Source organism: Molothrus ater, chromosome 1, assembly GCF_012460135.2.
Source record: "Molothrus ater isolate BHLD 08-10-18 breed brown headed cowbird chromosome 1, BPBGC_Mater_1.1, whole genome shotgun sequence".
In the NCBI taxonomy this organism is placed as follows: domain Eukaryota; kingdom Metazoa; phylum Chordata; class Aves; order Passeriformes; family Icteridae; genus Molothrus; species Molothrus ater.
In genome coordinates, this window is record NC_050478.2 from 41,896,328 (window position 1) to 41,924,112 (window position 27,785).

Sequence of the window (27,785 nt, forward strand, 5' to 3'; positions counted from 1 at the left end):
AGAACATTTTTTCTCCTCACACAAGTGCCCAATGCTGTAATAATGTAGAATTGTGTTTTAAGAGGTTCTAATCAAGAATCCCTGTTGGTGATGAAGATTATATGAAATGGGATTTTCAGAAGCAAGGGTACACCTTTACCTATTTCCTTTTTACTTGCCAAAATGAAGCAGTTGTTCCCCAGCCTTTCCTAAAGCTGTTGTTGCTGCCCAGCCCCATTTTCCCTGGGCAGAGCTATCCAATTTAACCAAAAAACTTACCTTCAGAGTGTCTGGGAGAATAAGAAGGGTGGAAAAGCCTCACAGCAAACCCAGATTAACCTAGCAAATCACTTCCATGGGAACCATGCTCTGGTGTCATACACAGCTCCTGGACAGTCAGTGACTGACACCACTGAACTAAGGCTTCCATGGAAAGAGAAAGGGCAGCCCACTGCTAAATGAAACAAATCTTTTATTCATGAGCATTCTCATTTTAAATTCACAAATTATGAAAGGAAGGCAAATCAGAAGAGACTGCCAGAGCATCTTTTAAATGATAAAGGTATAAATTTTCTTTCTGAACATTTCTAATTTAAGAAAGAAAAAGGTTGCATAGGCTTTCTACAGGTGTGCACAAAAAAAAAAAATTGAAGTACATGGAAGTTTTTACATTACAATTCAGTGTACATCAGCTACTTGAAAAGGAAAGTATTTACTTGCAATTCCAAGACAGCTACTGGAACAACCTACAGAATAAGGCTTATGAATATTTACGTTTCAGTCCTGCAAAATATACTGAACACATACTATCAGAAAAATAACATGACACTTGTGAATCTTGTTCTGGAATCTCTCACTGATGGGATCTTTTCTGAAAGGACTTTTTCTGTTCGTGTCTCCCAAGTTAATTTGGGAAAGAAGCAGTGATAATGGCATCAGGGGATTCTTCATAGCATCAGAACAGAACAAAACATTGGCCAGAGCACAAGTGGAATGTCCTCGGCATGCAGAAACAACCAACCATGCAGACAGAGAATCTTCAATAAATTACAAGCAGAAAATTATTCAAATTTCTCCTCAAAAGAACAGCTACAGCATCTCTGTAGCCTTGACAGACACACCATCCCAGCTGAAAGAGGTCTACTCCTTCAGGGGCCCAGGCCTGCATGCCTGAGACACAGAGGTTTGCAATGGCTATTTAGTGAGTATGTGTCTTGTTCTTTGGTGTGTGAGAGAGTTCTGGGAGGATGTTCCATGTTTAACTCTGCTTTTTCCATTGTTCTTTGTGATGATACTACAAACTGTAGCAATACTCTTAGGTACTTATCAGACTAATCTCTAGAACAAGAGAGGATCCATTATAAAGTGAATTCTTGCAGGTGATAAAGTACAAGTGTTCCTGATGATACTCAGTAGCAGTTCAGTGATTACTGCAACAGCATCATTTTGGTTTTGTTACAGAAAACTGTTACATCAACTGTTCCTAAAAAATAAGATTTTTTTTTCCTCTTAAAAAAAAGTGTCAGTTACAAAACCAAGCTCATACAATCCACTTTTTTTTTAAAAATAGGATTTAAATCATTTAGAACACAAATCTTACTAATGTGCAAAAAAAAAAAAAAAAAAAAAAGACAGACAAGAGGACTAAATAGATTTAGGAGGAAAAGTAGCCACACCTTCATTAAAATTAAATAGAGATCTGAAGTTCAAATCCAAAGGAACAACTAATGGAATGTTTCCTTGTGCACACACCTCCTCCACTCAGCCTTCTGAACTGCTCAAGAGATTTTAACATCTACCAAAAACACAAAATGCAGGATGCACAAGGACAGATGTGAGCAGTGCTGTGACCTGAATATCTCTGCAGTATAAGCATAAGTCAGTGTATGAACAGAGCAGACGGAAGGCACAAAATTACTCAGCTCTACAGATGGGCATCCATGCTACTGTGTGTTAGAAATACAGTGGTTTTGTTAAGGGGCACTGTGGAAAGGAGCACTGAGCACATTTTACATGTGCCTTTTGCTGCCACCTCTCTCAAAAACATCTTCATTTCCAACAAATAAAAACCTAAAAAGCGACAAAGCCTTAACACACTTCTAGAATCCACTTTGTCCGTGTCACAGTGGGTACCTTACAAAGCAAGATCAAGTGACAGGCTTTTCTTTGATTTTTCTTTTTAACACTACAAAACAAATTGTATCCCATTTCATTTGTTTCATTCATAAAGTTATTATCCCGGTGGAATAATTTACTAAATTGTTACTTTTACATCAGGGAATCATTTTTCTGGGAAGGCTAGTTACATCACCTCTACTCATCCAGATGTTTTATCAGAAGCAATCCCATTTAGTGGAACATGTAAGCCAGAAGTGCTGGCATGCCAGCAGCCAGAGAACATTACACAGCAAGATCAAAGTTACCAGAGCAGCTGGCTCAGGGGTGGTGACCAGAGATGGACTGAACAGCTGGAGCATGAACAGACAAAGCAGCGAGGACACGACAGGTTAGTGTGAAGAACAACGTTCTGGAGAAGGTATTGCTACTTCTTAGAGGGTGGCAGGAAATTCACACTCATCAGTGACAGGAAACACGCCCTGACCTGGGCAACCCAGAGCGAAGCGAGCACGGCCAGTGGATCATTCTTACATCCGAGTGAGTTACTCGCTGACTGTTCAGACAGATCGACTGCCATTAACAGACACGTCACGTTTTAAGTGCAAAACATTTTTGGCAAAAGTGAAAAATAGAAAAACCTTAACCAGTACTAATAAAAAAGTATTTTCTTAAATACTAGCACAGGGCCTGATCCTGCAAGCACACAACTCAGGGAACCCTGGCCGAGTCCAGCCAGGGTTCTGTGCCCTAACACTTGGAGGAAAAGGTCTTTGAGTTGCTGTTGGTGTTGGTACTGTTTACATGTAGTGTAAATAACACACACAACACATGCACACCGTGGTACTTAGGGACCTGTGCCTGTGTGCCTGTGGATCTGCACACACAAAATGGCTCCTGAATAAACCCGAGCTCGTGCTTATTGTGAGATGTATCATTCACAGTACATAGCTTCCCATGGGGATCTTCTGGGAACAGGACCTATCCAAGGACATCCTGAAGTTACATACTGTATCATTTTAATGCCTTTCAGGTAAAGTTAGGAGGCAACTGCTCTCTCCTGTCAATGGGTCTTCCAGAGAGGATTCATGTACAGCCAACCATCGCCCTGTAAGAAAATTAAGCAGAGTTTACAAACAAGATTTATAAATACCAGATCCATGTATGTCCACACAAAAGCTAAAATAAGACCAAACAAGAAGCCATCCCTATCACCTGAAAATTCTGTGTTTAAAGAATTGACAAGTAATGTGGGTGGGAGGGAAAAAATTACAAGGGGGGGGAGAGATGCAATGAGAAGAGATGCTGATTTAAATAGCAGCTAATGGAACAATTCCCACAGTCAGTCTCATTTTCCCTCCACCTTTCCTCCAAGAAAGGGGAAAGATGAACTTGTTAAAATTCATTTCCTTTCACACAGATGAAACCCAAGACTGTGTTTAGGATGTCAATGCTTACTTACACTGGATAAATCTCCCTACATTGTGCTCATTTTAGTATGCTAAGATTATGGGGGAAGTGAGTATGCAGAATTTGAGAAGTAAGGGCTGGATTTTAAAGAAAAACACATCACTTTATGTGCCTAACATTAGGCACCAAAAATCCAGATCAAAATCAATCTAACTAAGGTGAACAAGTCCACAACATAGAGATGGAAAAGCCCACTGCTCTCATTCAAGAGCCAGACTGTCAAAAAGAACATTTAAGCAATCAGTGGTACATAACAACACCAGCCCATGACAAAATCCACAGACATTCACTTGTCCCCTGTGCAGGAACTTGCTAAAAGGTCTCTAAACCAAGAGACTCCAAGTACCTCTTTGGCAAAGTATTTGGGTTTCCAGGGAGTTGTGAGCGCCGCCCGCTGCCTCTCCTCTGCTCGCTGCCTCTCTTCCAGGCGGTGCTTGTGCTCCGTGGCGGCATCGATGTTCCCCTCCTTCAGGGAGCTGGTGACGTGCTGCCACAGGCGCCTGCCCAGGGACAAGAGCACAGGGGAGGGTGACAACAGCTCTGCCACAGCCCCTGCTGCTGGACACCACACTGCTGGGCAGCAGGCTGAGGCCACAATATCCATGCCGGACATTTCCAAGTCCCACAGCTTGGGAACCATCACTCTCCTAGGATATTCATCACATTTGTGGACCAAATTCTCAGATTCACTCAGATTTTCAGATTCACCCAGTATTTTGCAGTGCAACTTTCTCAGTAAACTGTTTATGTTCTGTTCACCACCTGAGCTTTTTTCTCAAAGCAGGTGGATTTACTTCTACCATTTCCAGTTCACATTCCTTACTGATGGTCCTCCACCCTCCAAATAACAGGAGTTTCATTCTGCGTTTTTTTGCAGGTAAATTTTTGAATTATAAGGAAGTGTCAGCCAAAACCCAAGAGTGCACTGAACTGGGACACTGACTGGTCCAACAAGGTCACTAGCAGAGGAACTGATTCTAGGGAGCCGCTCTAGGTCGGTGTTCTGTTTTCCCAGTTACAATATTTACCAGCACAGAGCTACACATTTCTCACATAGTTGATCATGCTCAGATACAGTGCCTTATATCAGCCTAGCAGAATCTTTGCCCAGAAAAGCACTGAGAAAAATCCTCATAGAACGGTTTGGGTTGGAAGAGACCTTAAAGATCCTCTAGTTCCTCCCCGCCTGCCATGGGGAGGGACATCTCCCACTAGATCACTCTGCTCAGAGCCCCATCCAACCTGGCCTTGAACACTGCCAGGGATGGGGCATCCACACCTTCTGGGCAACCTGTGCCAGGGCATCACCACCACCCTCACACTAAAGAACTTCTTCCTAATATCTAATCCAAACTGCTCTGTCTGAAACCAACCATAGCTTTCACATATGTCCAGGGCTGTTTAAATGAGATTGTGTTCACAATGTGATAAACTGCAGATCCTGCAGAGCCACTGGATGGATGCAATTTGCTGACTAGTATCTAAAAAACACAATAAATACACTGAAAAGCTACTGGTTTCCTTATTTACTACAATCTATATGTTCCACACTACAGGGGAAAAATGAGTTTGTGGATAAGCAAGTGGTCTAGAAAGTAGACAAATTGTATCTGAGCCTGCACAATGACTCAAGACACCTTTGTAAAATAAAAAGACCTTTACAGATAATAAAATATAGTTTAACTCATATTTTTAAATCCTTCAATAAAATGTTCCTAAATTCAATTAAGGTATTGATTTTTCTGAAGATAAACATGAACAGTTATTGACAGTGAATACAGATCAGGTTTTTCTAATGTACCTAGTCCGAGTTAGGCACATGATGTAGGTGCCAAGAGGCTCAAAACCACCTGTAAGTGTGTCTTTATATCTCATATTGCCTCACATTTTAGATACGTTTATACAAATACATATTCTAAAATATATAAAACATGAAGCAGCTTCAATGATATGCAACATATAATATATATACCAGTTTGAATTGCTTGCAACAAGCTGATTTGCCTACCATGTTGCAATCACTCTAAGAAGCAGGTGAAAACACTGCATTACCATTTTCCAGATGCTCATTAAAACAAATACAGGCCTTTCCCCCATCTACAAAATCGATGTACTCATCACTACAGTGTAAAATATGCTCCAAGGAACCAATACACAGCCTCACTCAGCTCTCTGTGCCCAGATTTCTGTGCTGTGGGAAGCAAGGAATTTTTGAACCACAGCACTCAGAGCTGCAGTTGGCTTCCCTGCTCTGTTCCCACCCAAAGTTCAGGACAGCACTGCAAAGCCTCTGCCCTTACCTCGACTCCAGTGGCCCTTGGTTTGCTATGGGCCTGATCTTTTTCCTGATAACAGGCAGTTTGGTGGTGTCAATCACTTTGGTGTCTCCATTGCTGTAAGTGAATTCCAGGGTGCCGTTCCATTCTCCCTGTGCCTTGCACACAATGGTGTTCGTCGGATTGTGCTTCACCTCGGCCGTAACTCTGATTCAAGGGGGAAGGAAAAACAGACCACAGACATAACTGGTACCATTTACTATCAGCACATGAAAGCACCACCTTGCTAAAGGTGCAAGCAGCTTTCTACCTCCACAAATCAATTATTCAAGCAAAGTAGTGATGCTGCCTCCAAAAAAGAAAGACTCATCCCAGGAAAGCTCTTCTAACACAGCAACAACTTGGGGATGACATTCTCACTAAATACAGTAGTAATCCAACTTAAAACTGTGATACCTGGCTCAAGCCCAGACCAAATGGTTACCTCAGCAGCCTGAAAAACAATCCCTGACATTCATGTGACATTTTCAATACATGATACTTTCATGCCTGAACATAATGCTGCTCAGAGACCCATGTCAAAAAATTTGGGTATCTTTGTTTTCTTCTTTAGCTCTGCAAGTTCACTTCTCAGCTGCTGAGAGGCAATGATTAAAGCCACCTCACCAGTCAAATAACTGGTCTGAGAGTGAGCAAAATAGACAGATAGAAAACTGAAATGCAGGGAGAAGTTTTGTGAATGTGCCCATGAGCATGCACACATGTGCTTTAGAAAGCCATGTAAAGTAATGTGTAAACTCAATTTTTTAATTACTAAAGTAATACAGCACAACTTCCCCAAAATTTTACTCACCCTGATGGCACCAATTATTAATCTAAAACTTGTAAAGAAAAGCCCTGTCAAAACAGCCTCATGTGGACATTTACCTGAACACAACATTGAAATGGTTGACACACACACATATGGAAGAATAGTTACACCATCTGAAGCAAAACAGAGGCAACCATGCAAAGCACAGTCTCCTCTGGACACTGCAACAGTCCACAGCAGAGCAAGAAAGGGATCCAATGTTAATGACTGGGACATACCCTGAGCATAGAAGCAAGACAGGAGGCTGTCCTGCACAGTGCCTATTTGCATCATTAGTAAAGGGGAACCAAAGAAGGTAAACAACATTTTCACCATCTGGAATTTCAGTGCAGAGATGGGAGTCCCCATTAGGGAGGTACCACATGGGCAGTGACACTTTTGCTTCTCTCCTCTTTTCAGGAGCTCCACCTGGAACACCAGTTCATCTACAAGACTCGCACAGAAGCAGCAGCTGGGGTAGCAGAAATATTGCCTTTTCCACGTACATTTTTCTGATCCTACACTTACAGCAACTTTTACAAGCAACAAAGCCTGGAGAGATACATTCTCTTTATCTTAATGAGAGAAATACATCCAATTCAGTTAAACAACATCATATGTATTGCTACAATAAACTGCCCTAGAGCTTTAAGTCATCTCCAGCACTAATAGGAAAAGAACTTCAGCTATCTGTCTATAAAATACTGCAACAGAAGAACTGAACAGATGCCCCAGAGCCCTGCCCCTGAAATGCAGCAGCAGGTAAACAAGAGTAAGGCAGTAATTGCTGTACCTGTGGACCTTCCCTCCATAGAAGGGCTTGGTGTGGAACGTGACCGTGGCAGAATAGCCCGTTCTGGCACAACTGATGTTGACTTTCCCTCCAAGCTCCACCCAGGGGATGGTAAGGATTGAGCGAGCGTAGGCACTGGGCAGGGTGAAGACATACTCCTCTTCATGTTCCAGCAAGTGAAGGACACCTGTGCAGGAAGAGGAGAAAGTGAGGTGATAAAAGGTTCTGTGATAAGACCTGATGGTCACTGAGCAATTAAGCACCATCAAAATGCACATCCACAGAGAGCATGTGCAGCCCTCCTTGAAGGAGAGCACTGTCTGCTAAGAAACTCTGCTTTCTAGAACAAGTTTCTTCCAATAAGCATTTTCAAAAGCATCCCATTTGACTGTGCACCCTGACATATTGATTGCTACCAAACAAATTTTCAGAAAATCTGACTGGATTCTTTACTTTGCATTAGTGTTAAAAGCTGGATAAACATAGAATATACACCTAAAAAACCATACTGAAAATTCAGATGCTCTGTCAATTTCCTATTAACTTTGCTCTTTAATTTCCAAATGGCTGGTTTCTCACACTGGCTTCGAAAAAATCTTGCATAATCCAAGAGGTGCCCAGCAGGGCCACTGCTCTATCAGCACCAAGTCCAATGTCCCTACCAGGCAGAGAAAATTACTGGTAATTCCATCTCTTTCTGTAAAGGTTCCTCCACCCTCAGCACCATGAGGCTGTAACTAAAAACAACACACGACAACAGCCGTTTTTCAACATTACTTGGAAGTTGCACAAAGAAAGTTGCTTTCCTGATCAGACCTTTGCAGCTTCCCCTGGGGCTAAGGATACAACTCTATCTCCATAAAAACTGTAGTTTGGTCTTCAGGATAACAGGACATAAGACCAGGAAAAGAGCACCATAAACCTTGCACGCAGAATTAGATCATGCCAAATGTCTGCAGTGTATTTTTTACTAGAGTTTTACAGTCTTTTGTGTCCCATTTACTAACTGCCTAAAGGCAAAAATGACAGCTTTGAAAATATTTTTTCACAACGGGGACTGAAAATAACCTATTACAGGAAGAACTCACAACCCAGAAATATTTGGAAAAAAAAAGAAAGGAAAGATATTTTGACACAGTAATAGTATTGGTTTAGTAGCAAGATAAGCTTGAGCCCATTTGCCTTCACCCTGGGGCAGGCAGGGGAAGAACACACCGTTAGTGGTATTGATTAATCTATCTGTTTAAGGGAAAACTGACACTACTTTTTCAAAGTGATCTCACATTTAATGAAGAAAAAGCATTAAATAGGAGCATGACACTACTGCTGCCAATATGAAAATATGCCTTTAACACTGCATAGAAATACAAACTTAAATTAAAACACAGTCAAAATTAAAAGCACAGAGCTCTAAGAGAGCCCTGATCTTGAATATAGGCTCCAGCTAACAAAACTAAATACAGGTACAGGAAACTCTGCAATTTGTCACTTCTGCCTTCTGAACTATTGCACAGGAAAACATTTGCAAACCAGAACAGTTTCATGCAGTTGTTCTCAGAACCTCTGCAACCTCAGCCTCCCAGCAGTGACACAGCCAGCACGTCCCCTCCAGCAGCTCTGACACAAGGAGCTGGGAGTGCAAAAGCACACAGAAAAGCCATGTCTCAAAAGCACCTTTAATCATTCCAGCTTGGCAAGCCACAAGTTCCTCGTGTCACGTGCTGAGCCCTCAGCAGCAGGGAAAGGCCAGGAGGACACAGCCAGAACACACAGACACGTTTTGCCTCCAGCTTCCTCAGCTTCACACCTGCACAGACATCCCAGCTGAACACACTGCAGGGAGGCTGAACTACCCAACTCACCCTGGACATGCACCCAGAAAGAACTTATACTCAAAAAACTACTCTGGCTATCAAACTCATTAAATGGATGCTACAATAGCATTAAGTTAATAAAAAACAATTGTAGAATCATAGAATGGCCTGAGTTGGAAGGGACCTTAAAGATCATTGAGTTTCAACCCCCTTGCCATGGGCAGGGACACCTTCCACCAGACCAGGCTGCTCAGAGCCCCATCCAACCTGGCCTTGAACACTTCCAGGGATGGGGCATCTACAATTTCTTTGGGCAACCTGTTCCAGCACCTCAACACCCACACAGTAAAGAATTTTTTCCTAATATCTAACCTAAACCTATTCTCATTTTAAAGCCATTACCCCAGTTTTCTGTAGCTACATGCCCTTGTAAAAAGTCTCCCTACCTCTCCCATCCTCCTCTGATCACCACTGTATGTGATGCTCCTCATGTGAGAGGAAACTGGTATGATAAACAAAATTTCTTTATGGGTCAGTATAGGTTTGCCTCTGTCCCTCTGATGGGATCAAGAGATTTTTCTCCCTAGTCAGATGGGAGGGGCTCAGAGCTGCAGTGCTGCCAAGCACATTTAAAGTGCAGAGCAAACAGCAGCAGTGACCTTCAATGTAAATATTTAACCACCACAGCAGGTTAGATATTAAAAACTGAACCCAGCTCTCTTGGCAGTATTTTTAGCACCCGGTAGCATATTTTCTGAATTCCTTGAACACCTGAATAAATACATTTTTTAATGAAGTGCTATCTCACTTGAAATGTGACTCCAGCTCTATAATTACAGTCTAAAAGAGATTAAAGGGCAGATCTGAAATACCCATGACTTGATAATACTTTTAGTATTAACCTGACTGTTTTGCATTCCATTGTTCACCGAGCTCACATGCAAAACCTCGTTTAAATGAAGCACCACAAACACTGTGGCTGCAGCACCACATTGAACAGAGACTTGTGCTCCCTTAGGGGAGAGGAAGCCAAAAATTACACTGAGATTCAACATTTGTAACAGGTACCACAATTTGAAGTAACTCCCCACCCTGCAAAGTCTCAATCTTGAGACATCAAAAGCCAATTAACTGAAAGCTATCAGTTACTTTACAATGTGTCATTTTTACACCTGTTCATAATCATTACATTGCAACTGATCTTTAAAAACAACTGCTGGAAAATACACAAGCCATTTTTCTTCTTTTGCTTCCCTGCTGTAAGGGATGATTCAAGTTTAGTTCAAAAATGGCTATAAGTAAATACACATGTAAAGCTGTAGAATATTCTCCCATTTTTAGTTTTTTCCTCTCATAACTAAGAGTTCTTTCAAAAACTTCCAATTCCTTTAAAAAAAAATCTAAAGTATTTATAGGCAACAATTGCACAAGGAAGAATACACCAGACCAATACTCTGGGAGGAACAGTGGATTTAGTAATCTGGTTTGTTAGGAAAAAATGCTACAGAGAAGGCTGAATTTGTTAAAAACCATTGCAGGATATTGAAATTCCCCCTTGAAATGTCCTCAGCACCATTTACTCCTCCTTTTGACTCCAGCAATGTATTCAGAGTCACACCCCTATCCATGACCCCTCAGCCTGCATTAAAGGAAGCGATGGCCTGGCATATCACTCTCCCAGTTTGACTCTTACATGTCCCTCACTGATGCTGCAGCTTTGTGAATTGATTTCCCAGTAACACATATTGACAAAAAACCCCAGAGGAGGCTCTGGATCAATAAGCTGCAGAAGAGACATGTGGGATTTAATGCTTCCCACTGCCTGCATGGAGATCAATCTGAACAACAAATGGCACGTGGGACTCCAGGGGCCTGGGGCAGCTTTCCCATTTAAGCAGCTCTTCACCCTGTGTTTCTCATAACACACAAAGAGGAGCAAGTTATGTGTAGGATGAGCCCCACACGGGTGTTGTGCATCACCAACTGCCCAGACCCCCACAGAAAACAGGAAAAGCCAGAACTGGGCTCTTATTGTCTCAAACCTTCCAGGCAGCTGTGCTGAGCAATGCTCATTTTTCAAAGACTGGAACCATTTGCTAAATTAGGTAAAGAGTGCCATGCTATATCAAAATGGTTCTAAAAACACTGGGCTAAAAATATTAACGCAAAAATGAGTACTTAGGGAAATACTTAGTTAGCTCTAATTGCATGGAGCAATCAAGCTTTGGGACTGATAAATTTTAAGTCACTCATTTCTCAGTACTAGAAATTATAGATCTGTACATCTATTAATACATACACATACATGTATTTGAACAGAAGGAAAAAAAAAAAGAGGAAAAAACATTCATTGCTTTCTTTTAAATTTACCCTGGAAAGAGCATTGAACCTTTTACTCACCTATCAGATCTTTTCAAGTTGATTTCATTTGAGAAAAAATAATTTTTGGAAGCCTATACCTCACTACTTTTTAAAACATTTAAAATATCAGAAGTGAAAACATCAAATGTAACTAGCCACTTGACAATATAGAGTAATCCATTTAAATGTACTTTATGCTCTCTGCAAAATTAACCCATAAATCAAAGATGACACTTTTTGTTGGCTTTTGCTGCTCTGAACCAAAATCCAAGAGCAGAAAAGGAACAGGCACAGCTGACACTGAGGTGTGCTCACCACAGCACCATTACCCCACAACCAATATCCTTTTAAAGATTCTATGGACCATGTAAAAACCATTAAATATTTATATTGACTCATCCTTTGCTAATTTAAATCTTAATGTGACCCTATTCATTACAGCCTCATCTCCTCCCTCACTCTTTCATTAGTACATAATTAACATTAACCAGAATTAGGGACTGCACATGCAACCTAAGTTCTTCTATGCAAAATACCCTCTTTTCTATTCCAGGTGGCTTTCTCATGAGGAAACTCGGTGCTGACTTCTCTGAAGAATGGGGGTTTTGTCATACAGCAAAGAAAAGTTGCAAGGCTTCATTAGCAAGCCAGATTTAGAGCACTCATAACCAGAGATGAAGAAAGGCTAGCATATAAAACAGCTGCCCACATGGATTTCCAGCAGTGTTCTCCCAATTGTTCTGCATCTCTGCAACTGATACTTACTTTGAATCAACAAACAAAAATCACAGACAGAAAAAAAAAATCTTAGTCACTTTGAGGTGTGACACACACAAAAAATCACACCACTGAGACACTGAGCTGTAGCCTTTGTGTGCCAAGACCATACCATCCTTAAATCCCCTAATTCTTTAAATTCCTTTATAAATCTTTGTACTTCCATGACATCCTATGTCAGCTTCTAACAAAAAGCATTAAAAGCAATATGCTCTATACATCCAAGGACTTGCTATAAAAATATGATTCAAAGCCTCCACAGACACATTACCATTACCATATTCTTTACACACACTATAGGTCCAAAAATTCAGTACTACTTTATTTCTGCAAATAGCCAACTGCAGTAGAAAAAGCTCCACTGAACTGTTGGAGGGACACATTGGAATGTTCAAAACACACCTCAGTTGCTTGGGTTCAACATCAGGCTACAATGAAGTTTCTGGTCATTGTCACAGAATCATAGAATGGCCTGGGTTGGAAGGGACCTTAAAAATCCTCTTGTTCCAAACCCTCTGCTGTGGGCAGGGACACCTTCCACCAGACCAGGTTGCTCACAGCCCCATCCAACCTGGCCTTGGAAACCTCCAAGGACAGAGAATCCACAACTTCTCTGGCCAGCCCGGTCAGACAGAACTGTTCTGATACATATCTGACTAGAACAAGATGGTCACTCACTACCAGTAAATTATCCAAAGCATTAATTACAGTTCTCTAGCACTCTGTCTGGAAGGATGTTTTTCCCCTCTCCCATATCAATTAGTACTGATATAATCTGTAGTATAATGAACCTAATATTGAACCAACAGCAGAATTATTTAACCCAAGTCTCAAAACAGACACAGGTACTTTAGAGGCATCGAGGAAACTGTCTTTTAAGTAACATGATGCCACATCTAAAATCCTTTCTGCTCTTACAAAGAGTGAAAGACCCACACATGTATGTAATTTAACTCCAGCAACAGGCAAAAAAAAAGTGCTGCATGTTAATAATGAGGGGGAATTTAGGACAAAAAAAGGAGAAAGAGACAAGAAAAAATCCCAACAATAACACATGATTAGTTTGGTCATCCAATGCACAGTAGCAAAAACACCCCACAACAATCAAAACCCAGAGATTTTGAGGATTCATGAGATGTTACTTTGTCTCTCATCAAAAGTAGGATCAGTGATATTTCATTCCCCGGAAACTCAATCTGCTTTTAAAAGATTAAAATAAGATTCTACAACCTTACCAGCTAACCTTGGTGTGTGAAGTTCTCTCCAAGGAGCTAACTTTAAGTTTCTACCTATCTTAAGTAGCTTCATATGCCTTCTGACTATCAGCACCTTTCCACACCCCAACTCACTAACTTTGCTAGACTAATTCAGCCCATATGAAATATTGCAACTCTAATATGTCCCTAAACAGAAGGAAAAAAATTTGAAATTATATTTCACATTACTAAAATTATTAGGCCCTGCATTGTCTAGGCACAAAAATACAGCCTTAGATTTTCCACACTTTTAGTCCAACATCTCCTCTTTGTTGGTTCAGCAATCTATTCCCTGGTACTCACACTGACCTCAATCTACTACAGAATTTATACTTATGCAGCACATAAGAAAGAAGCATCTCCAGTAGATTCTAATTTTTGCACAGCTTGACAAATCCACACACCAACTTAATCAGGAAGATTTCCCTGGACCTAAAATAAATAAACAAAAAAAATTAAAGAAAGTGCAGTTTCAAGAGAAGGAACTGCACATTTTAAACTGAGGCTGCCAGGCTTAGGCTTGCTGTTTTCAGATGACAGAAAAGCCTCAGTGGTACAAGTTCTTGCTGACCATTGCCAGCTCTCAACATGCAACAGAAATGCTTGGGCTGCGCTGAAGTGTCTCCATCACTTCCCAGAAATGCTGTGGCTGTGAATGCCCCTGCTCTTGCACTGCTTACATGAACACAAAGATGAATAGTAACTATGAACTGGTGAACCCAGACTTCCTCCCAGCATGCACATCACAGAGACAGCAGCAAACCTTGGAATAAAAGAGTTTGCTACTGCAGATGTTCCCCAAAGCCCGCCTCCACTCCTGGGATGTCTCCAGGATCAGAAAAAAAAAAAAAAAAGAAAGAGCATAGGGAGGAACTGATTCTCACAAGCACACATTAAACAATCCTTGGGGTGAGTAAGCAGTTAATTCTTAGACCCTTTCTCTCTCAAAACTGGGACACATCAGGACTTTGAAGTCTTAAATAATCCCCACAGTAGACACCCCCAATCCCAGGGAACTGTGTGTGCTAGCAGCAAGAGAAAGAAATTTCCCTACTCCTACATAATCATAAGTGACTTTGTGTTTAATTTTATTTCCATTAAATAGTTCCTTCACTCAGCAAAAGAGTACTAGAAACGAACATGTACCAGAAAAATGCAGAATGTTAAGCCAGTGACTCAGACTGGCAGTAGTATGGGCAGGGGACAGACAGACAGACCAATTTCCGTTCTGACACTCCCTTGCCAACTTCCTTAACTCTGTACTCAAAGCAAAATACCTAAGTCATGGGAAGAAGGAAACACATGCGCTAACATAGACTTTTATCACAAGGGTATCAAAACCAGTAGTAAGGAGGTTTCATGCCTCTTCTATTAAAAAAAGGGAATATATTGCCATCAGGGAAGGAGCAACTGTAGTCCTTTCCACTGGTCTTTAGTTTTAGATAGTGGAAATAGCAGAATATATCTGTATTTTTTCACCATAGTTATTTTGTTGCTATTAATAAGCAAAGCCAAGCCACTGCATTTCTGCATTTCCCACTCCATTTTTTTACCGCCATTAATACCACAGTATTTAACATAATGGTGACAAAAAGAAGCAAGTTGTCTTCATACTTCTGAGACTACAGTCCAAAAACTATTTAAGTAAAATCCATACATAGCATCTTACCCTCAAACAGCCAAAAGGACTAAATTGCTTAGAAACACACTTCTCTCAATGCATTAACAGTCAGTGACAATACTGGTACAAGTGTGTGCATCAGTTCAGATCATCCATTAAGGATTTGTTATGACTCCCTGTATTTCTGAACTCAAGTTGGGCAGTGATTTATCACAATGTACACTGCATGTGTAGGATATAGAAAAGCAGGATTCACACCTCTACTATGTGACTTTCTAGAAAGCTTATGTAAATAGACTAACTTTGCAAACACTACAGAAATCATGATTCTTTGCAGAAACTATGAAAAACAAATGTCAGGTTTATGCAAAAATGAGTTTCTTCTCATTGCTTTGTTCCAATAATGAACACCAAATCCCATATTACTTTGAAAGTGACCAAAAATGATCTCACAGAATATGCCATAATTTGTCATTTGCTATTATGACTTAATTATTTCTGAAGTCTGGCCACATAAATTAACAGAGTCTCATCAATATAAGCACACATTTATATATGCAATGTTCATTTCACATTCTGTCTGGACAGCAAAAGGTTATATGAAACCTACAGTTTTAATTCCAAACTTCACAAAAGCAAACAGTCATAAGGTTCAAATGAAAGGTCAGAGGGACAGCAAGTAGGAAAACATTTGATTTCTGTTGACACCCAGAAATATTAGCTAAAAAAAAGCAGAATAAAAGCACATTTCTTACCTTCACCTACCATAGAAACACCTATTGACATGCCCATGAACTTGCTTTTGGTCCATATGTGAGCGTTCACACACATTTTCTTCTCTTTGCACTCACAGTAAAAGCAAGATACTGGTGGATGATGAGACACTTGCTCAGCTACAAACCTCAGCTTGTAGCACGAGGACTGGTCCTGGCCAAGCTCCTTGGCTGAGTCCTTAGAAACCGTGGAGGCACCATTAGTTCTGAATGCTTTCACTTTATCTCTAGGCACATCCCACGAGCAGTGAAAGGTTTCACCAATTATAGGGTTATAGGGCTTCTTGGCAACTGCTCCCTTTCGGCCTTCGTGAAAAGCTGTTAGATAATACTCCACAAAGCAGATAATTCTTTCCTCGGGAGTGGCTCCAGCTGCAATTGACAAAAACAGGTCTGGATGGGCCATGAAATTTGCATACATCTCCAGCAGGGATCTTTTCTCCAAAATAAATGTTGGAAGCACTACCTGTATGCAAAGCAGACAAAGGCATATATGATTTCCCTGTGATCACACTACTGAGGGGAAAGGGGGAGAGGGAACAGTTAGGACAGCTGTAATTCTGACCCTGCCAAATTTTGGGATAGCACATTTCCCTCCCATTCCACAACAATTTAATTTTCTTTGCAGTGTAAATAATGAGTGAAGGAAAAAGCAGTGGAGTGGCCTTGATACCATGCAGGCTGCTTCCTATTTCATCGTGACTTTCAGGAGCAGCTCATACAACAGGGATGGGCTGTTCCATGCACATGGAAACCCACCTTTTCCTCTCCTCTCAGTTAACAAACCAGCCATTGTTTTCTTTGTTTACAGGACACAAAAGCATACTTTGATATAAACTAATGTACACCAAATGTCAACAAACCAAACTAATCATAACCCTCCAAAATGGGAGGGGCACACCCTCCAAAACCACCAGAAGATGAGTGTTTTATATGAACGTACCCATCACCAACCCCTAAGTGCTGGAGAATGTAAGGGGTACATCCATCCCTTCTGTCAAACATCTCTGTCCCATATTTCACTCCTGGGCCCCTGACTACCCACTCTACACAGAATAGGTCCCTTGCAGCCTCTAACAAACCAACCCAAGGATATCCAACCACAACCAAATATCAAGTTTATTTCCAAGTATAAAACCATCCCAAGGAGCCTTCCCAAGAGGCTGTAGGCAAGAAAGCACTCCCCATTTGCCCTAGAGTGTCATCACATGTCATGCCCCCCCCCCAATTCCCAAGCCAAATCCCTTGCCATCCCTAAGATCTCCTGTCTCCCCCAAGCCCGTGGCACACGCCCTCAGTTTCAGATGGTTCCATGTCACTGTGGTGGGCCCCTGCATGGCTGCGCTTTATTTCAGACAAGTTGAAAGACAAACTGCACAAACCATTACATTCATATCATGGGAATAGAGAGGCTCCCTTGGGCCCAGAAAAAAGCCTGGGGCTGAGCACTAGGCAGTCTGCCCTGGAGGGAGCCAGCCCCAGGTGACTTGGATACAGTCTCAAGGGCCTTCTCTAGCAACACAGATGTCGCCAAGGTCACTCACTTCACAGTAACACTTTGTTGGAATTTTCCAGTGAAGCATCCTGGAGGGTACTGCAAGGCAAACAAGGGCTAAGGAACATAATTTATTTCTCTCCCTTCTTTGCCCCCATGCTCCCCACTTTGTGCAGGTCTGTCGCAGGGGAGCGCAAGGGTTGCTCTCATATGACCAAAAGGAATTTCTGGCACACACAAATTTATCTTATGTGAATCCAAGTGGCTCAATGATGCCAGATGCAAACCTGCTGTCCTCTATTACAGCAATTCTTCTGCTTGCTTCTTTAAATTTTCACTGCATTTTCACTTTAAATTTTTACTTTTTCCCTTTCCCAAAAGCAAGGGTTATTTACAGCTGGCAGGGAGCCACTGTTTGTCACAAACACATTTACTTTCCCCCTGCTGGTCCAGCTTGCCATTCTAAGTAGGACCAAAGCACAGATCAGCCCTTTTGGATCCCATGGATAATGAAATAGAAGCTTTCAAACTTTTATTAATCATTCAGCCCTTCTCAAAGAGAACTTGTAAACAGGAACAAGAATTCCAGTCACAGCAGCTCGAACAGAGTCTTTACAGCTACACAGCAAGTCACAGCACCTCCTGCAAAAAGAGAGAACTGCTGTGTCTGGTAACTTATCTGCTTATTGGCTCTCTCCTTCTGTATTTTATATTTACACACACACAGTCCTTCACAGGCTAATAATTTTTACAAGTTTAGATATAAATCAAGCAAAGTTCCATCTGTAATATTCCTCTGACTCTACTCTCTAAGCTTTGAGGACTCCACATGATTTCTGCTACCAACCTGAATGATGGAGGACCTTAATTTTACACTCTATGTGCCGGACTGAGTGCTAATGACAGCCTACAGTGCTGGTGGTGTGACAGTGGCAGGCTGACGATATTGGTTTTCAAAATGAAATCCAAAACTTTGAAGGCAAAGCAGAAAGCCAGTAAAGTTTTTTTTATTTTTAGCTCTTTAAACAATTCCATCTTATTTGCAGCATTCTCATTCTGACCAGATATTCATTATCCAATATAATCTTTAGGAAAATGCAATTCAGCAGTTGAAATCCTCAATTCAGGATCTCATTTTAATATAAATCATACACAAAAGATCAGGGTACAAGATGGGAAAGTGACAGCAAAACATACAAAAAATCTCCCATATTTTCTGTCTAGAAGTACCAGTAGTGCCTTTGTGAGTTCACTGCAGAGACTTGAAAGGGCAAACTCATTTGAATAAACAGCACTCTGCATCTCACTATGTCCAAGAGCTTCTCTCTGAAGACAGTGACCTTTATTAGCACAAACAGAGGAGAAGAAAACTGCAGACCATCCTTCAGATGATTTTATGGTACAACACTAAGACTGCCGTGCTCTCATCCCATTGTCGTGGTCACAGAGTCTTGGTACCTCCTCCCTTAAGTCCCAGACGGGTGCTTTGCTTAACACAGCTACACCAGCACTGCCACCAGGTGAGATGTGATGAATCACTGGACTCTAACTATTGAGTTTCAAGAATCAATTTAAAATCTGAGTCAGGCCTGAACTCCAGCTCAAATGATCTTGCTTTAAAAGCCTAACTAAGCTGGAAATTAAATCCTCAATTGTGGCAGGAATGGATCCACTGAATAACTGAATTGTTTCCACACAAGGAGGCAGAACTATGAAATAAAAATATTTTACTTTTAAAGCTTACACAACTGCAGTATTACAAAATATGCCTACAAAACATTGCATTTTATTAAATAATCTCATACCCTCAAGTTTCAATATGCAACACCACCACACACTAACACAGCACCAAAAAAATTTAAAAATCACACCAATAATTTTTTTTAATTGGCCCTATCTTGATTTCTGCAGAAATAAGAAAAACAAAAATAAATAAATTTGAAAGCGTTTAACATTCTTCTTGCCAGCACTGGGCTGTTGTGCACTTGTGCTAGCACTCCAGCTTTTAAAGGAATGAGGTTTTCAACTCTTCTGCAGCCAGACAGAAAGAAGTGTCCAGAAAAAAACACTTAGGACCTATGTTCTTTATACTGGCTTTGGGCAGGACTATGAATTATTTTTTTAATTGCATAAGAAGTTAAAACTGACTAATTTTTTCCTCTGAGAAAATGTCAGCATGACAACCATTTGGACAAAAGAAACACTCTGGAAGAAATACCAAGTTGCTGAAGTCTGAAGGAAAAAAATCACCTCACCTCATTCTAAAATGTTAGAACAATCTATTCTTACTCTCTCTCAGGCTTCAGATGAAAAGAAAGCAGTTTAAGAGGCATTCTTCCATTTTCATTGAGGTTAAAAAGACAATACTGGTTGAAAACTTGATTATAACCTCCTAGGTTTGAATTCACTTAATTAGATCTGAATGCAACTGAGAAAAATGAGCACAATGTCTTAAGAATAGAGATATTTATCCCCACTATTATTTACTGTGAGGAAAAACATGGGTGTCAGCATCATTCCCTAATTTTTTCAGAAATCCAGCCAAGGTACCTCCTGCTGAGATAGCCTTCTCTTAGACGTGTAAAACCTTTCTTTCCACTGTTATCCGTGTCATTGTGGGAATAAAACAAGCTATTTTCATGCCACTTACATTTTAAAATTGCAAGGTAAAAGAATATTGGCAAGCAAAGTAAAAACTTATGACATGAACACATCACAATGTTAATTTACAACAGGCTGACATTCTGCAGAATTACTGGCAGCTCTTTTACAAAGAATGGCAACCCTTTATTTTTAGCATATATTAATTGTGTAAAGGAAGGTAAGGGAATGCAGGGGAGTGACCACCCATCTGTACAAGCTGTTAGCACTAACTGCAATCCATTAGATGCCATTTGCCAACAAAGACTGCCAGGGGGTTTTGGCGCTGTTTTTCATTTTTTAAAAGTCTGAAGAACAAACAATTTAGAAACTTGTCTTTTTCCCCAGCAATTCTAGTTTTAAATGAGGCTGAAAGTCCTATTCCAGTCTGAAGCACCAGTTGTGTACCACATTCTGCTGCTGTGAACTGCTCCCCACCAAACTCTCTCCAGCAGCTGTTGAAGTCTATTTGGCCACCATGAAGTTTAGACCATTCTAGCAAATCCCCACACAGATTTGATACTTCACTGCAGGTGTTCTCCTTCACAGCAGTTTTTACTCCTTAACTCCTCACTAAAAGGCAAAGCAGTATGACACATTCCAGAAGGGAAGCACCTCCACAACATTAATGCGGCTGTCTTCACTGTGGGAAACTGCTGTCAGCACAGGCAAGGCCATGGTAACATAAGGATAAGATGCTGTTTCTTGTGATATGGAATGTAAAGGTAAAGCTCATGCATCCAGAACCCAAAACCCCCAAGGGCTCAGAAAAAGCTGTTTGTTCACGTGAGTATCATGCAGCTCTCAGAATGAACCAAAGACACAGCCCTAGGGAAGATAGCACAGGCAAATGGAAACATGTAAAAACATCCTCTGGTATTAGCAACTATTGTGCCACAACCACTTCCACCAGAAGGTGATGAGCATCAAGGTGCTCTGAAATCTGACTTTCAGAAGAATAATGAAAAATGGGAAGAAGTGCAGCCAACAAACCCAGCTTTATTGTCACATGTCAGCGGCCCTAAGGGCCTCATGTCAGTAAGCAAAGTTGATAAAAAAAAGCAGCCAGCTGTCCTGTATTTTTTTTTAATCCTCAAAATGGGCAGAAAAGTGATGTGCACATGTGGCATGTCTCATTAATACTTATCATATGTGTATTCATGCATCACAGAGACTACAAACACATCTAACTCTGCCATATGCCTGTTCCTCTTCTCATTTCAACATATATGATTATCTTTAAAAACTGTTCTCTAAGAACACTACGTAAGAAACAGGTTATCATATATGTATTTACCTTCATATTTCTCTTGTAACTGTCTACTCTTCTCTTATTTACAGGAATTTCTCTTACTTACATTAACTGTGTATCTTTGGGTTTTGCCTACTCTGCCATGACAAGAAGAGGATGGTGAAAACCAGAAAAGAAAAATCTTGTCTTTAGACAAAGACAAAATGTTTTGAAGACACAAGAACCACGGATAAGAAATCTTAGCCTAGTTTGAACATTATAGACTCAAGACAGCCTTAGAAAACCAACACAGAAAAGAAGAAGAGCTAAGAAAAAGTGAGAATGTAAGAAAAACAAAATCAAAAATGAACTGTATATAACCCCAGACATACTAAAATGTGAGCGGTATAAATTATTCAAAATGAAATTATGAAACTTTCATTTTATTTAGAATAAAACATTCATTTCTGTGCAGCTACTCAGCAACAGAATGCAGGATTGCTCAGTCTTAATATTGTAATTATTTTAAAACACTGACAATGGTTCCAGAGCAAGCAGGAAAAGCTATATTGAGAAAACTTTATTTTGTAAAAAAATTACGGTTTTTGATTAACATGTTAAAAAAATAAAAGCAGATTAACTCTTCAGAATATCAAAATGCCCATGAGAATAACTTCCTGCAAAACTACTTCAAGAATGTGCCAGAGAAATTGTCTGGTCCTTCCAAACTTTGTATTACTTGTGGAGAGTGTCAGAATGAACTCTTATTTGTGAGAAGTGGACAACAGGAGTTTTATTTGGGGGATTTTTAATTAGAAAACCCTTGTGCAAGGAAAGGATATTCCATATATTTACAAAAATCTCCTTGATTATTTATTAAGCCCCATGAGAAGGTTTCACTGGAATACAAGACTATTCAAAAAGAAGCAGTCCTTGCTTCCTTAACATCTACCTCATTTCCCAAACTCCAAGGACTGAAGGGAAAATTTCTCAGACACTGTAATCTCTTTGCTCATATCAGTATGGACAAGCTTGTGACAATACTGGTTCTAGGACCAGAAGAATGCACAGAAGGTTAAACTGGTGAGCTGCTCAACACTGACAAGAACTGATACACTGAAGACTGTAATTTCTTTACCAGCATGGGGTTTTTCTGAAGCTGACTTGCAATTAAATGGAATCCGATCCACAAAGCAGTTATGTGAACATGTATATCCTTCATCCATACAATTGCCATTATTGTTCCTCCAACCCCCAGTGCACCCTGACATACTTGTGGGTTACATACACAACATATGGTTACTCTGAAAGTAACTCTCTGAAAGACTTGCAAAAAAGTAAGAAAGAGTTTTGGAGGATTTTTTTTTCTTCTTTTTTTCCTTCCCTCCCCCTCCATCTCTAACATATCTGATGTGGCCACTTCATGTGAAAGCCTGCCTAGCAAGAGACAACACTCCACAGCTCTCAGGGACCACATTTTTATAAAGAGGAAAACTTCATTGTCCACAGGGGCAAAACACACTCACAATAACTGGCTGTGCACATAAACACACAGAAGGATGAGAAGAAAAAACAATAGTGAACAGATATAAAATAGATACAGTGTTCCTACCCTGGTAAGGTCCATGCCAAGTTTGAGCTGAGAGATGAGATGGAGAATTACACTGCGTTGATCATCCATGACTCCTAAATCCTCCTCTTCATTATCTTCAGTATCTGTCATTTCATCTTCAACTAGGATCAACTCAGAAGCTGAATGCTGAAATGAAAAGAAGCATCACCATCTGGACAAAAAGACAGAGAATGGGTATTTTCCACCACTATATATGTTTTAAAATGGAGCTGTCTTGATGGAACTGAAGACAGCCTATGTTAAAGACAAGAAAAGATACATAGTCAAAATAAATAAAAAATCCAGTGATGGGTTCATAAAGCATTTTAATCCATTTCCCAGAATGAGAGTACTAAGTACGAGATGCTAATTTACACATTCTCTTCTCATATTTATACTGCAGTCATGTCAGATAAATCTCATAGCATATTTAAGTAACAAGTCATCTTTTCATTAAATAGAAACATGCAGTTGAAAATGAGTCTTCAAGTTTGTTTCATAAATCTCCCCAGCAAATATTCATGTCATACATAGATGCTGCATGACCCAATTTCACAGGTTTTTTCCTTTCTCTATCCAATATCAAAGTTAGATATTTAAGAAAGTCAAGATATTAACTAAAGAAGACAAAAAGACAACTATAATTAAAGAACGCACCTCTGAAAAAAACCCAAAGACATAAGATTTTGGGAAGTAGAGCAGTGCCATAACTCTTTATAACTATCGCAACACTTCATCACCTTACAGCACAACGCCCGTGCTGCTGAGTTTCCAAAAATACAAGCTGAATATCAATAGACAGGCACCATGCCAGTCCCTTCAAGAGGAACTTTACAGCAAAAGGGATAATGACTTGTGTATTTTATTTTTCCTCAGGGTTTACAATGTATAACTAACAATAATCCAAACAGGTGGTAGTTACTTTGTTCAAGCCATTGAAACCACTCTGCAAGCCTTCCAGATATGTATTCAAGTAAGCTTTTTGTACTTCAAGGGAAAAAAAAACTGGGTTATGTAGATGAAAAATTACAGCCCAGCATGTCATTATTGCCCAAAGATTCCATGCTGTAAATGAGACAACACTCCCTGTAAAAGTTAGCATTCTTTCATGCTAAATTGCATTTCTGCAGGAACAGCTAGCTCATTACATAAAACAAGAAATTTTTCATCTGTGTGGAAGCCTACGCAACTGAAAAGTTTCACTAAAACCAGCTAATATCCAGAATTAGGTTTCAAAGGAATATTTCTGAATGATCACATTAGAGACCCCTCAGGTGAACTGCAGCTTGTGTAAGGGGAGTTTCTTTGAAATTAAGTTACTACAGAGGTTTCCAAAATCTGAATAAAGTACTTTCTCTATTTTTTTTTTAATTACTTAAATGTTTAGGTAGCTATTCCTAAAATAATAGCTCTTTGGTGAAACCCAATGACATCTGCAATACACTTTACAGTTGCTTTATTTAGAAAGTAGAATATGTAGATTACATAAAACAGAATCTGGTGAGCTGTAACCTCAACAGCTTGGAGCTTTTCAAAAGGACAAAACCACACTTTCTTCTTCCCACTCCCTTGGAAAATAAAAGGAGAGAAGATAAGCCCTTTTCTCCCAAAATGCACAGCATTATTACCCAACTGATGCCTCACTGACAAGTTCAATTAACATAAAACCTGACAATCTCACACAAAATTATCAGTCGGGGAGGGATAAAGCACTGAAGCCTGGCAGAGTCATACAGGCTATGATTTATTTGGAGGTAGCAGGGAAAAAGCAGTATCAGAACTTACAGGAGATGCTTCCACAGGAGGCTTCCCTTTGATGCAGCTTGACCTCATTGAGAGCACTGAGCAACCGAATAGGCTCTGCTGCCTCTGCCATGAACTGAGCTTGCGGCAAACAAGCTCCAGCAGGAATTAACAGCGCTACAAAAAAAGCAAGGGAACCTCCCCTCCTCACTCCCACCCCCTCTTTTTTTTTTCTCTCTTTCTTCTCTTTTTTTTTTTTTTTCCAACTGAGGGGTTGGAGAGTGTGCACCGGATGGCAATCTGCTCCTTGCGTTTCCAGTCACATGGCATTGAGATCAGTGAGCTTAAATGCACGCAGCTCCAACTGGGAAACGGTGCTGCTGTTCCCAGGGGATATCCTGATCGGTGGTTCTCCAGGAGGGAGGGGAAGGGGCACATATTTGTGTGAGTGTGCACAAGTGGGAGACAGAAAGAGGACAGAAAGAGAACATGCCAGCAGGTAACATCTTTTTACATGAACATGTAACAGCTGCATAGCCTTAAGTTGCTAACAGATCAGAAAACAAACAAATTACCCATTACCAGTCTGCAGACTAAATGACATACTAAGAATTTTCATTTTCTCCCAAAGACTGCACATTTACCCAGGGCCAGAAAATCCTTCTTTCCTTCTTTCTTGATGAAATAGGTGTTAGGCTTTCCTTGCCTCTTAACTGTTACTAACAAAATAGCAAGCAACTCAGAATATTTTGTGAAGTTACCCCTCTCTGCTACGCTGCAGAACATCGACGGTCAGAGCAAGCCACCCTATGGACACTTGGGGTGCTCACCAAAGTAGCATTTGCATTGTTCTAAATGAAAGCCTTTCTGATCATCAGAGAGGATGAGCACAATGTAACATTAAGATCAATCGTGTTTAATGAGCACACTGTAAAGACTAAAATCTTAATTACCTTAACTATCCCTATTTTAAGGACTTGTGCAAGGTCACCAAAAAAACCAAACTCTGCTATTACAGTCATCAACACACAAGTGACCTTCAGGGAATGACATGCAGACAACTGCGCTTTTCTCACTTTCCAAGGAGACGAATTTAAGGAAGCAGTTTACAATTTGTGCTAGAGGAACTGAAGAGCAGTCATCTTCAGAAAGCAATATCCTTTCTATATTTCCCTCTCTCCTCATTAGCTGTTCTGTGTCACTATTAAATAAGTTTATAGGAGCACATAAAGTAACTTTAACTAACACATTTTCTTAAACCAACATGTAAGCATGTAACAACCACACCGTGTGAGTGGACACATGCAGTAACAAAATACAAAGCTGATGTATCTTTAAAGTGTCATAAAAGTTCAATCATTCTTTAATTCTTTTTCTATCCATGAAAATAGCATGCAGTTTAGTAGTATCCAGTGCGTAAGCATTCAGCAGAATGCAAAGGATTATGTGGACTGATTATCCTTTAACGGCAGCTTTTCTGAATTATCAAACACAGACTTTTTTTTACCTTGTCCTGTAACTGCACACTGACCTAGGAAAGCAGCGATCTGCTCCACCCCTGCGTGGTCAGAGCATAATGTAAAAGCTATTGAGCTGTGCACTGCCCAGCTGGGGAATGAACAGCAAAGCCTGGCTTAGGTGCTGACCCTGAGAAATCCAATACTGAACCAGTTACAAACAACCACAAAAAAGGGGCTTATATTTAAAATCATTTAAATCAAAATTGGTTTCCAATACTGGGCTGAAGCACCAGCATTTTTCAGAAAAATCTGAAGAGAAAATAAAAGATAATTTCTAAAAATCCCAGGAAGAGATGCACTTCAAAGTTTAAATGCCAAAGACATGAAAATACACACCGGCAGAGAGCTATTTTAAACAGGTCACCTCATTAGAACTGAGATCGATTAATTTAGAGAGGTCATCTGCAGGGACACAAAATGGATGTTCTAGTCAGCAGTCTCCAACAGAAAACATGCTGATTCTTTTTTAACAGATGAAATCTGTAAAGGTAAGAAATAGTTTCTGAAGGAAACATTCTGCATTTTACAAAAATGCTTTTAGGAAAAAACACACTGACAAGCCTGGGATAGAATCACAGAGTCAAAAGTTATACTTCTGTGAAAGGGCAAATGTGTCTCTGTCCTTCTACAGCTTCTTCCACAAGTTAATTTTTCAAATTAACTGTTGTGCTGGAAATTAACTGTTAGGTAATTAATACAGATATACAGCTCAGAGCTTCATTTCCCAACATACTTCACAAACCATACAATGCAACAATACATTCAAGAATGACCTGGGTCTCATCTTGGTTAGATTTTTGAGGGGAAGAAAGGAACACACAGAATCAGAGTCTCATTTAGGTTAGAACAGACTTCTTGGTATCTTCTTGTCCTTTACCTGCTGAAGCAAGTGCATGTAGAACCAGTTGCCCAGCTAAGTTTTGATTATCTCCAAGGATGGAGACTCCACAACTTCTCTGGGCAACCCATGCCAGTGCTCAATGCTCTCCACAACAGAAGTGCATTTGCTGGTGTTCAGATTCACTTCCAAGTGCCCACTGGCTCTTGTTTTGTCACTGGGCACTATTGAGAAAAACCTGTCTCCCTGTTCTTCACTCCCATGAGGTATTCATGTATATTGATAAGATACCCCTGAGCCTTCTCTTCTGCAGGCTGGACAGTCCCAGCTCCCTCAGACCCTCCTCATGGGAAGGATGCTCCAGAACCCTCCTCATCTCTGGGGCCTGTGCTGGACGTACCCCATTAAGTCCATGCCCCTCTTGCACTGGGGAGCCCCGAACTGCACACAACACTGCAGATGTGGCCTCACCTCTGCCAAGTAGAGGGGAAGGATCTCAACCTGATGGCAACACTCTTCCTAATGCAGCCGAGGAAGCTGCTGGACACACAAAAATATTTTTGTTGGTTCATGGTCAGCTTGCTGTCCCCCAAGATCTTTGCAGAACTGCTTTCCAACCAG

At 40.5% G+C, this 27,785-nt stretch overlaps 1 protein-coding gene across 1 annotated transcript in view; it reads right to left on the reverse strand.

The window, feature by feature from the left end:
- Positions 1–434: 434 nt before the first annotated feature.
- The window catches only part of OSBPL10 (oxysterol binding protein like 10), a 111,714-nt gene continuing 84,363 nt past the window's right edge, over positions 435–27,785 (reverse strand). Inside the window, exons 7-12 of the mRNA XM_036378629.1 lie at positions 23,064–23,210; positions 16,068–16,551; positions 7,484–7,670; positions 5,865–6,047; positions 3,911–4,064; positions 435–3,202 (exon numbers count right to left, since the gene is read on the reverse strand). Of these exons, the coding sequence (XP_036234522.1) occupies positions 3,158–3,202; positions 3,911–4,064; positions 5,865–6,047; positions 7,484–7,670; positions 16,068–16,551; positions 23,064–23,210 (1,200 nt within the window). The 3' untranslated portion in view covers positions 435–3,157. The remainder of the gene's footprint in view (positions 3,203–3,910; positions 4,065–5,864; positions 6,048–7,483; positions 7,671–16,067; positions 16,552–23,063; positions 23,211–27,785) is intronic.